Source organism: Podarcis liolepis (genome assembly GCF_965112155.1).
Source record: "Podarcis liolepis genome assembly, chromosome: 12".
Classification (NCBI taxonomy): Eukaryota; Metazoa; Chordata; class Lepidosauria; order Squamata; family Lacertidae; genus Podarcis; species Podarcis liolepis.
Genome location: NC_139563.1, coordinates 39,424,887 through 39,437,424, shown reverse-complemented (window position 1 = coordinate 39,437,424; position 12,538 = coordinate 39,424,887). Strand labels below are relative to the sequence as shown.

Sequence of the window (12,538 nt, the reverse complement as noted above, 5' to 3'; positions counted from 1 at the left end):
GGAGACTGAGAGCAATCTCCAGATGCATCTGCTTGATGCACAAAATGAAATCTGTCTGTCTTAAAGGAATGTTCTGCAGCAGAATGCAATCTTGTAATAATCCTTTTTCTAATCTATGTCTCAAATAGTTGCCCTAAACTAGAAGACTTGCCTCCTGAACAATGGTCTCACACAACAGTAAGAAATGCTCTGAAGGACTTACTGAAGGATATGAACCAGAGTTCATTGGCCAAGGAATGTCCCCTTTCACAGGTACTTAGCATAACATGCAATAAATAATAAAACACCACAGGCAACATTGATTTGAGGTTCTACAGACTGTTGCCGCTGGAATCTCTTGCCCAAAATAACGCAAATTTGCATTACTGCCTCATCAGATCTTAAAATGTAGTAGATTTATTTTTAAACAACTATTCAGGTTTAATCCTGTGAAAGACATCCTGAAATAATATCAATACAAAGCTGGAGTTTGGTGCTTTTTTATGTCAGGTATTTGAACTGCATTATTGTAACTTGTGTTAATAGAGCACATTGGGTGTGTGGCAGTAGTTAAACTTGCTCACACCTGCTGCTGAATTTGAATGTTGTGTTATATCAAACCAAACTAGTTCAGTATGCTAATTTATTAAAATAAAGAGTCACTTCAGTGTTTTGTGTGAATGTATGATGTGTTCTAAACATCTACAAAAGAAAAAACAAAAAGTTATTAGGACAAATCCAAATACATAATAACAGTATAATGAGCAAGACAGATTCCAGACATGCCACTTAAAAGTGCTTTTGAGCTCTTTCCCACTGTTGGTGTGCATTCACGAAATAAACGCAGTGCTAGCATCAGATTGTTAAAATACTGTAGATGTGCCTTCCTGCATGCGCATCAATTGCATTTCAGTTTTCCTGTGGTGTCGTTTTTGTGCCACCTGTGAACAGGTGCTTTCTATTTGAAGTGCTTCCTTTTAATTCAGTGCCCAGTGTTATTCCATTATGTGAATGGCTCATTTCCATATTTTAACCTCTCTTCCTTGTATAGAAATACCTCTTTGGTCACTGTTGACAAGCAAGATTACCTGATTTCTCCTTTCTTTTCTGTAACCAGCGGCATGTGTCCAGTGACTATTTGAGTCACTATTCCCCACCCACTCCCTCTCTGGTGCAACCCAAGAAGGGATAATGTTGCCGATTTCACTGACACTTACCTAAATTTCATTATATTATTATTACTTGTGCCTACAGGGTGTGTGCGTGTGTGCGGGCATACACACAAACCACATACCCAATTTTAAAAATTAGATTCATTTGCTCATGAAATTGATCAGGCTTTTCTCCAGACTTTTTTCTACCAGCTTGCCAGGTTTCCCAGAACAGTGAAGCAAATAACAGTGGAGATGTCAGATAGAAAAAGAGGCTTCACACTCAGGTTTCAACAATCGACTCATGAGTAGAAGCAGGGCTTTCACACACACCCCAGCTGGAACTCACTGGAACTCAGTCCAGGCACCTCTCAGCTGAGTGCCATTGCCATTATAAGAGATCAAAGGAGGCGTTCATAGTGAGTTCCGGCCCCTCTTTTTCTAGAAAAATAGCACTGAGTAGAAGGCATTAGACAATATAGTCTCACGCACCATTGGGCAACCCTACAGGCAATGCAAGTGGGAACTGTCTCCCATACTAGCTAAGAAAGGGCTTTTGTGGCATTTAAAGCTTAACTTGTAAATAGTAACGAATGGCTAATTTATATGATGCAAAGCCTCCCAAGTCGTCATTGAACTGCTTGAAATGATCTTAGCTCCAGAATGTATAAAGTATGTGAGCTCAGAAATCTTTCGAACAACTGTTTAACACAAGACAATCTTGTTATTTTAAATATTGTAGACACAGGCTAAAATCTGTTGGCTTGAGGAAACCAAAGGTGCCCTCCGTATTCCGTGGCAGGGACAAGAATTAAGCTGATTATTTCCTGAGCTACAGATTTTATTAGTTTCTGTTCTAGCTCCGTGATTATTTCTAGCCGAATTGTTGGTTTATCTATAGGTTTTATTACATTTGGGTCAGTAGGGTGGCTGGATTTTTATTGTGTTTAGGATATCAGCCTTAAAAATAAATACTTGGAAGTGAATCGTACTGGAAAGAACGGGTCTTCTTTCCACATAAATCTTGCCTGAGCTTGGATCTTTTGTTACTCAGAATTATCTTGCCTATAGTAAAACAATTTCATATAAATAATTTATAATTAAAATGGACATTTTATATCTTTAAAATATAGCTCATGTGTCTCTGCTGACAGAAGCTTCTCTGATTCAGCAGAGGTTTCCATCAGTGAATCGCCAAGGAAAGTGATTTTTGCCAGTGTCCCCTAGTTCCTATAACACGTTTCATGCTGCTTCAAAGGGTCCCCCCAACTCTCTGGGGGAGATCGGGGGGGGGCTGGGGGGGAGAGAAAGGGAATCCATGAAAAATCACCTTCCCTCCCCCCCTTCCACTGACTGAATCAAAAGTGCTTTCCATCCGCAGAGGAGCACCATTATATACAACCCATCTTCTTCCTTTTCTGAAAGTCCTTTAGAATAAGTTTATTTAGACAGAACATGGGTATTTAGGAAGTACTGTATTTTTCCGTCTATAAGACACCCCCATGTATATTTTGGGGGACTCAGATTTAAGAAAATGGGGGGAGATGGCTCAGAGGATAAGACGCCCCCTAATTTTTGACATTATTTTTTAGGGAAAAAACCTAGTCTTATAAACAGAAAAATATGATATATAAGCTTCAGAGAGATCACTAGAGTGTGGCTTTTATAGAGGAATCAGTCACTGTTATCTTTAGTAATTAGAAACTATTGCAGCAGTATTTTTGCAAGACTTAACTGTGTACCACCATTTCTTAGATTTCTGGATGCATGTGTAGACGTTGAAGTTAAGGTCACATACAGCTCAGTACCTGGATGGAAAAATGTGTGAGAATCCTGTGAAAAAGGGAGGTTTCCAGAGAAAGAATAAGACGCATGTTGTGAATATATATTGCTTGTATGAATATATGTGTCCTTTGTGCACTGTTCTTAAACTGTCTGCTCATTTTTAGAGAATATGCAACACAACGTGATGCATGTTTACTCATAAGTAAGTTTACTTTCTTTCCTTGAGATTTACTTGGAAGAGTGCACAGAAATGTAGTCACTTTACAACACTATCTGATAACGTGAAGGCAGGAGACGTGCAAGTCAGTTATCTGAAGAGGCAGCATTTTACATATTTTGGTATGTTATTGCAATCTAGTTGCAGCTTGTCCACAAATGTAGATATGATGGAATGCTAAGCTATATTTGCTTATATCTGTACCTTTAAGTAGCACTCCCAGTATAAGCTGCAATTATATAAAGAAATAATTTTTACTGTAAGTGCACTTGAGAGCACTGAAATCAAGAATCTGGAAAACAATACATATTTTAAAATAATTTAGATCAGTCTATATCTTACAAGTTTTATATGGCAAAACCAGGATATAACATTATATATATATTGGAAATGTTGTATTTCAGTTTGATTTGCATGGTTCATGATGCTGGTTTTGTTACAGCTAAAAGAGACAATCTGTTTGGGGTAAGGATTAATAGTTTTGTAATGAAGGTTATTACCTTGTTGGGTTATCCCAGACACAAGCACCATGAGGAGAGAAAAGAGGGCCCCATCTATGACTGAGATGGGTTTGGATCCATCCAAACTTTGCAGCAGAAGCTATGAAGAATTATGGCCATTGCCAATCAAGCTTAATTAACCCCATAATTATTTTTAAAAATTTTTTTTTAGTTTGTATGATTCTGGGGTTTTGCTCCATGTATTTATATGGCTGTCAAGTTCTTAAGACTTTCCTAACAGCCATAATGACTTTTTGAATGAATAAATAAAAGCCGATGATCCATTTTATCAAGGTTCCTTGCACCAAGCAAAATTAACTTATAGCCCTTGGGGCACATCAGCTCTGCTTTGCTTTCCTCCCCAGGGTTTTTTTAGTTTGCATTTCATCCTAATCATTGTAAAGAATATTTGAGCTTATTTATATATAGATATATAGAGAAGAACCCTAGTTTGATTACTTTTTTCCTATAAACTGTTTAGCTTCAAAAATAGATTTAAAATGTGTTTGTTTTATAACAATAATTTTGGAGTGAAGTTATAATCATTTCCAGAGGGATAGCTGTGTTGGTCTCCCTGCAGTAAAAACACAGAAGAGTCTTGTGGCACCATAAAGACTAACAAATTTATTATGGCGCAACCTTTTGTGGATTAAATGTAATCCTCAGTTGGCAGGTATTTATACACATGGACATAAAAGAGTGGGAAAGGTAATAGTTGGGAGTCAAATGCCAATGAAATGCAAAAAAAAAAAAAAAAGTAAGAACCAAATTATCACAGAGCATCCTTTTTCTACTTCATTGCTGTTTAACTCCAACTTTTACACTTATGCACCTGTGTAATAAAGGTAAAGAGACCCCTGACAATTAGATCCAGTCACGGACGACTCTGGGGTTGTGGCGCTCATCTCGCTTTACTGGCTGAGGGAGCTTCCGGGTCATGTGGCCAGCATGACTAAGCCGCTTCTGGCAAACCAGAGCAACGCATGGAAACGCTGTTTACCTTCCCGCCGGAGTGGTTACTATTTATCTCCTTGCACTTTGACGTGCTTTCGAGCTGCTAGGTTGGCAATGGGAGCTCACCCTTTTGCGGGGATTCGAACCGCCAACCTTCTGATCGGCAAGCCCTAGGCTCTGTGGTTTAACCCACAGCACCATCCGCGTCCCATCTGTGTAATAAATACCTGCCAATTGAGGATTACATTTCATGCATCTGATAAACTGGACTCTTAATCTACAAAAGCTTATGGCATAATAAATGTGTTGGCCTTTGAGATACCACAAAACTCTTAGTTGATTTTGGTATAATCATTGTGTGTGGTTTGTGAAGCAAGTGCCTGGGCTTTAATTTGTTATTTCTGTGCATGCATGAACAGTGGAAACTAAAGCTGATGTTTATTTGGTCTAGTCTGAATTAAGGGCGGGGAGCAAGGAGAAAGTTGCAATATTAGAACTGGGCGTTTTCTACCTTTTGTCCCCTCTGTACTAGAATGTTGTGAGAGATGCCGTTGTTTATCCACTAGAAAGTATGCATACAGCAGTTGTGCAAAATAACTTCTTACCTCCACAGCAGGTTGATCGAGAGTAATATTGCCCTGTTGTTCTCATACATATTGTTTGCATAAAGAAGTGCAAGATAAGTTACAAAGTGCAACAGAGTGACTGCATGTGTGCTTTTCGGTGGATTATTAGAATTCATTATCAAGGTCTAGACAATCAGGATCTGTATATAAAGTTTTGTAAGAATGCTTAATTTTGCATTCAAACTTTAGAAGGGTTGGGGACAAGGTGCTGACACTCTCCTTCTCCAAGGTAGGGCCATGTTAATGTATAAACTGTGCTCCATAGGTCTGCACAAGATAGGAAGAACAAGTCTTGGTAGTGTTAATTGCCTTGACGCCAATGAGATGTGTTGAGTCTGGTGACAGGGATAGCAGTTTGAATTATAACCACTTCTTTCCTCTTTCCCAGTGCCAGGTATTCCTGCTAATGCCTTAAATTATGTGAAATGCTTTGTGTTGTAAAGAATTATGCTTATATCAACATAAATACTTGAGAAGCAAGGTGGGCATCTGCCACTAAACATAAACAGCTCTCAGAATGGGACAGGGGACCCGGGTGGCGCTGTGGTCTAAACCACTGAGCCTAGGGCTTGCCGATCAGAAGGTCAGCGGTTCGAATCCCCATGACGGGGTGAGCTCCCGTTGCTCAGTCCCAGCTACTGCCAACCTAGCGGTTTGAAAGCACATCAGAGTGCAAGTAGATAAACAGGTACCGCTCAAGTGGGAAGGTAAACAGTGTTTCCGTGTGCTGCTCTGGTTTCGCCAGAAGCAGCTTAGTCATGCTGACCACATGACCCGGAAAAACTGTCTGCAGACAAACACCAGCTCCCTCGGCCAGTAAAGCTAGATGAACGCTGCAACCCCAGAGTCGTTCGCAGCTGGACTTAACTGTCAGGGGTCCTTTACCTTTACCTTTAGGATGGGACTGAGCAGGGTGTGAAGGAGAAGCGAAGGGTGGGGAGATTGGCACAATGCGGATACACCAGTGAAGCCACTTAGAGTAATCTCTCTGTTCAGCAGCTGACCAGTGTATGCGTGTCAGGGAAGGCATTGAGAGGGGAGAGCAGGTCTGTAGTGCTGGGCCCCAGCCAATGCGTAGAACATGCAAGGGGCCTGCTGTCAATTCCCTGGAGACTCAAAGTCCTAGGCTCTTTCTTCTGACTGCAGCTGCTTTGCTGAGCATGGAAGTAGTGGCAGAGGAACAGGGCTGGCCCGAGACATTTGGGCACCTGAGGTGAACAACAAAATGGCACACACACCAGGGAAGAAGGAGTGAGCACAGATCTACATCAGAAACAGGGGAGGGGGGAGAGATAAATATCTACATCAGAAACAAGGGGATGAGTGAAGTTCTATATTGGGATTGGGAGGGTGGAGGTGGGAATGAAATCAATCTTAACTGATGGTTGAAGTGGGAATCAAAGGCTGTCATGGAGTGGAAAGAAGAAGAGTTTGGATTTGATATCCCGCTTTATCACTACCCAAAGGAGTCTCAAAGCGGCTAACATTCTCCTTTCCCTTCCTCCCCCACAACAAACACTCTGTGAGGTGAGTGAGGCTGAGAGACTTCAAAGAAGTGTGACTAGCCCAAGGTCACCCAAGAGCTGCATATGGAGGAGCAGGGAAGTGAACCCGGTTCACCAGATTACGAGTCTACCGCTCTTAACCACTACACCACAGTGGCTCCCACTCTGAAAGAAGCCCACTCTGAATAGCACTGGATGGGTGCAGAGCCCAAGAATAGGGCAGCCCCCGCTAGGAGGTGGGAGGAGATCAGCAGTGTCTCCTGCATAGATGCAGCATGGGAGGGGGGCTGACACTGAGGGGGCAGCAGATCTGGCCTCCAAGGAGCGTGCCACAACCATTGCTACTGCAGCATGAGCAGTTGGCAATATATGCTTTAGAGTGCATACATTCTGCTGCCTCTGAGGATTCCACTCCCTGAGGCGGTCACTGGACCTTGCCTCATGCATGGGCCGGCCCTGAATAGACCTGAAGAAGTGGATCAGCATCCTCCACTTGCCTTACGTTCTTCCTCTCCCCATGTGGATTGATCCCAGAGGAAGAAGGCAAGGGAATGGGCAGTAGTGCTGAGGAAAAGGTGTGCCCACTTAAGAAGAGGACTATCTTGCTCAAAGGTCACCCAAAACACAAAACCAAAACTTATTCCTGGTTATGGTATATAGGTACTGATTACCTCAGTCTTCTTCTACATAGTACATAATTGGCCTTCAGCTATACTTCACCCCATATAAAATAATGTTCAACTTGAAGAGTTCACATGTTGCTGTGTGTGCACACCTACATGTGTTCACAACGCTTCAACAGCATCAGTCATCCTATACCTCAGCAGTTGTAATAATGGTAAAAACCAGATTTGTGATTTCAGCTTGAACTCTGGCATAAGTGAATCCTTAAAAAAAAAAAAATCTAATAGGGAAATGCTCTAAAAGCTAACCTCTCTCCCCCACTGTTGTAAGAATTGACAAGGTACTACAACCCTAATCCTTGCCTCCGCCTCTCCCCATATCCCAAGATAGACATCTCTATCAGCAGGCCATTAGGCAATTTTTGCTTGAGGGTTTGGAACAGGTAGTAGCCGATTCTGTTGTCTAAGGCCTGGTATTTCACATCCCTTAAAGCTTTTAAAGGAGGCGTTTTTATTTCATTAGCAAAATCAAATTGTGTCAAAGAGCAGCAATATACACCGCTTGCCTCAAGCTCTAGAATGGCCTTGTGATATCATTAAATTAGAGTGCATTTTTATGCACAACACAGCCTTTTTATATCACCTTTACAGATGTTTATACGTTTCAGGGTCGTCGTCCCCCCATCATTCCAAGCAACTTTATCCTTGAATAGAAGATTTTACAAGAAGGTTGTCGTTTTCTAAAAATTCCTATGTTAAAAAAAGGAAGGGGGCACCTGCAAAGTATAAATTGATGGGCCAATGTAAATCAAGGACCCTAGCTTGCATGTCTGCTTGTGTGATGAGATGTTTCTTTCTGAGTCACATTTCCTGATTGATTGATTGATTGATTGATTGATTGATGTATATACTGTCCCTCATCAAAAGATACCAGGGAGGTTCACAGAATAAAAAACAAAGATAAAACACAAGTAAACAATTAAACCAAAACACAAACCAATGCCCCCCATTCCCACAGACACATGTAAAAGGCGGTAGAATATTGCTTATAGTGATATTATCTAAATTTGAAATTGAGAAACAGAAACAAGAAACTACTATGAGGTTAGCCTAAATCTTCCAGTTCTAAAAATTGGGGCTTTTTTATGACTCTGTATTCTCAAAACTCTCTTGTATTTGCCAAAAAGAGGTGCCACAAGCAAGGAGGGCTGACATGAGAGAGGACCCATCTTTAAAATTCTACATTGCTCTGCTACAGCATCCATTTCTGACTGGAAAACAAAGTTCCCAGTCCCTGTCTGCTTAATGGACAGAGCTGGGAGGCGCGGGGAACATTTTACATATAGCAATAGAGTATTCTAGGCTTTAAAGAATACTCCTTTACTGTTGCCGAATTGCTCCCTGCCTCTTTCTGCAGTCTGCCAGGGTATGTTTTGGGAACGTTGGGCTAATGGAAATAGTGGTGGTGAGGAAAATTTTCTCTGTTTTTGTGTTTTCAGGATTTATTGGCGAACTCTCAGAAAGACCTCAAGATCTGTTTGTTTATTTTGTCAGAGTTCTCAGAGAAAGCCTGTTTTGTCAAAATAATGCCAGGCAAGAGTAAAACAAAGTTCTGAGTGGAGAATAGTAACGGGGAAAGAAACTAAAGGGGTATCCCACTGGAATATAGTAAGAAAATAGACCATCACAAATGTGGTTTATTAAGACCTTCCAATTGCTCTCTTTTGCAATCCCACCCTTTAATTCTCCCTCTCCTCTTTTACCCCTGAGCAAGCATGGAAGTACCAACCACGGGAGTTAGATTACAGACACGCTTGAAAGTAATTATCCCCTCGTTCATTTTTGTTTAAAAAAATATTAGGATTACAATAAATGTACACATGGCCAGAATAGTAGAATATAGTGTCCTTAAAATTCTGTCTTGGTCTTCTACTTTTTATTGATGCTGCTGCTAATTCTTAAGAATGCATGTGTATGTTTGGGACTCTTCCATTCTCCTCCATATTGCCATTTTAGCTTGTTCTCCTGTGGAATGTTCTGGTACTTTCTCCTGACTTGTTAGATAAGCCGTTTTCAGTATTTTTATGTGAGGAAACATTAATAATGCCATATTCACAAGGGTAAAATAATTAGAGGTGTGCACCAGTCACAAGATTCAACTTGCATCTGTAGCTTTGGGAAGCAGCCCAATCTGTTTCAGAACTGCTCTGTGCCTTTCCAATTCAGATCTAATTCATCAGATTAGATCTGTTAAAAAATGAAGCTCTGTTTCCTCCCACCCATTTCACTCTAATGGGGAATTCAAAAATGGTTATAACTTTCCTTTTTCTTTTTCACAGAAGTGGATGAAATTTGAAAGCAAAAGAGCCCCTCTAGTTTAGATTAAACCTTAAAGGCAGACACATCAAGGCGTTTTAATGCAGGGCACTTTTAAAAGTTTGTTTTCAAAAGAAAAAAAGGTATTTTATTTTTTTACAAGACACGGATGTAAGTTGCAGGCATGGCCACTATTTCTGAAGATATGAAGCCTGCTACATTTCAGAATGATAGATGCAGCCATTGTCCTACAAGTCATTCTCCACCCCCAGACTTTACTATTTGGAGGTGGCTAAATGCAGTGGCAGAGGATCCCCAGGAAAGTCTGAAGTGGGGGGGAAATGTCAACCCTTTTACCACAATAGTTGTTGATGGGGTGACAGACTTTTCCCAGCACCCAAAAAGAGCAACAGATTTTTTGCAATAGTACCTGTTTCCTATAGGAGAGAGGTATCACCACTGACGTGCATAGGTGGTGGAGGGTGGGGGGGGGGGAAAGCATAGATTCAAGTAAAAAGCAAGCACAGTGTTTAATATTTATTTCAGCATCCTTCTCCCAAATCACTCTGATTGGAGTTTCCTGGAAAAATAATTCTCTCATTAAAACCTAGAGCTGTCTGTCAAAATTAAGGATCTTCCTCTCGCCTCTCCACAAGCTCCATAGTTAGTTTGGTTTTTCTAAAAAAGACACAGAATTTACATTAAAAATGCAGTTTTTTTAAGCAAAGTGAGTCAGGATAGGGAGGCTCTGATCCAGCTTGATGTGCCATTTTAACAGTGCATTCTAATTTGGGAAAATGGGGACCCTCCCCCTGTTTAACCTCCTAATTCTGGAAATTACACAGAGCCAATACATATCCCTAAAAACAATATTCCCTTTGATACTTTCCAGGTCAAATTTCCTTTCAGCAGACTTGAATGCAAAATGGTTCCTAAAAATCTGGAAACTCAGCGGCAGTAAGACCCGATGACTGTTCTCATGTACCTGTATATGAGAACTACAACACTATATAATGCCCATACCAATTGCAAAGTATTTTAGCCCCTACGGATATTAGTTTGCACCAAGCATAATTTTGCTCACTCTGCTTATTGCCCTGTTTGTTCTGTTCAGGAAAAAGAACCAAGAAATATATCTGAGCTATGTTTCCATGGAAGGAGAAAGCATATTCTTCTACATGAACAACAGACTGGTTACAAGATACTTTCTGTTTTGGATTAAAAAAAAAAAACCTGCGCTACATAGATGACAATTTTACTATTTTATATATAGTTTCTTAGAGGGTTGAAAAAAGCAATTGCAATTAGTGGAAGCACTGTAATATGTCTGCACACACTTGCACTATAATGAAAAAATCAGTTTTACCTGCCTAGCCGTGAGGTGGCTTTTGCAAGAGTTGCAGTAGTACCTGACACATACAGAACAGACACGTGCTAGAGAGTTGCAGGGGGAGCGCAGAACTTTGAGATTCTTGGTTCAGGTTCTATACAGCAGACACAAGCACAGAGCTTATTTCAACAATAATTTCTGTTAAATATACTAGTGCTGTAAGCTGTGTACATTAATTTGCTGTTTGTTTTTAATTTGTAAACCTCTGTTTTCATTTTATGTGGGAACTTTAAAATAATATTTGACAGTGTTTTCACAACACTGTGGCCCAGCTGTCCTGAAGGGTTGCTACTGTGTCGTCAAATAGAGCTAATTTTAGCCTGAGTAACCCATAAACCTGTGAAATGGCTTAAACATGTAGTAGCTCTCACCCAAAGTAATGGATATGAAAAAATTATTTCAGGTCCAGTGCAGATAAGATAGAACATTGATAGAGTAGTCCTATATGCGTCATCTCAGAAGCCCTACTGAGTTCAATGGGACTTACTCCCAGATACCTGTAAGTGTGTATCGGATGATCCCCCCCCCACTCCCAAATTGCAAAAAATACCAAACTCAGTATGAGGAGAGCTAGTTTAGCTGTACTAGTAATCATAACTACCTACACTCACTTAAACACACCTAAAACTGTTACATTTTCTATGAAGTATGACATTCGTCACATCTGCTACTGCAATGAAAATACAAGGTTCCTTACTTTAAGTTAATCACTACTCCCACTATTTACCGTATTTTTTGCTCTATGACTCACTTTTTCCCTCCTAAAAAGTAAGGGGAAATGTGTGTGCGTCTTATGGAGCGAATGCAGGCTGCGCAGCTATCACAGAAGTCAGAACAGCAAGAGGGATTGCTGCTTTCACTGCGTAGCGATCCCTCTTGCTGTTTTTGGCTTCTGAGATTCAGAATAGTTTTTTTCTTGTTTTCCTTCTCCAAAAACTAGGTGTGTCTTGTGGTACATTTCTGATCATCCCGAATGATTAAGGCCTGTTATTCAGTCATCTTAGATGCAAAAATTGCTTTCATAATAGAAACTACCGTTTCTGTCTTCATAGAGGTGGGTGATAGATAGCCTTACTGAAGTGAAGGCATGATGTTTCGACTCTCTGCAAACCAAGGTTTCCTACTTTCTACTTCCTTCTTTAGAGAAAACCCACTTCTCTTTCCTTGCCTGCCTTTAATCATAGTTTAGCATTGCTTGTGTATGAATGATGATAATATGGTTAATACTTACTATGGTTACAAGAAGGTGAAAATCCTACATTTGGCTCCCAGTTTCCTAGACAATGATTTGTCTCACCAGTATGGGTTGGAAATTGACTTATGTTCATCAGAGTTCTGCTCACACTGCAGGAGGGGGTGAAGACAGTTTTTGCCTATCCCTTTTCTCTCTGTGCCCCCTGAAAGCCTTCTCTGGTGGCTTGGGCGATCCCCCAGAACAGCACAGGCAGCTGCAGGCAAAAGAGAAAATGGGTGAAAATTGCTGCCCCTGCTT

General features: G+C 40.7%; 1 protein-coding gene across 29 annotated transcripts in view; it reads left to right on the top strand.

Moving 5' to 3' along the window:
- The window catches only part of SATB1 (SATB homeobox 1), a 97,278-nt gene that overhangs the window by 13,887 nt on the left and 70,853 nt on the right, over positions 1–12,538 (top strand). For all 29 annotated transcript variants that reach the window (XM_083468083.1, XM_083468072.1, XM_083468077.1 and 26 more), the window contains one exon: positions 129–252. In XM_083468083.1, the coding sequence (XP_083324209.1) occupies positions 129–252 (124 nt within the window). The remainder of the gene's footprint in view (positions 1–128; positions 253–12,538) is intronic.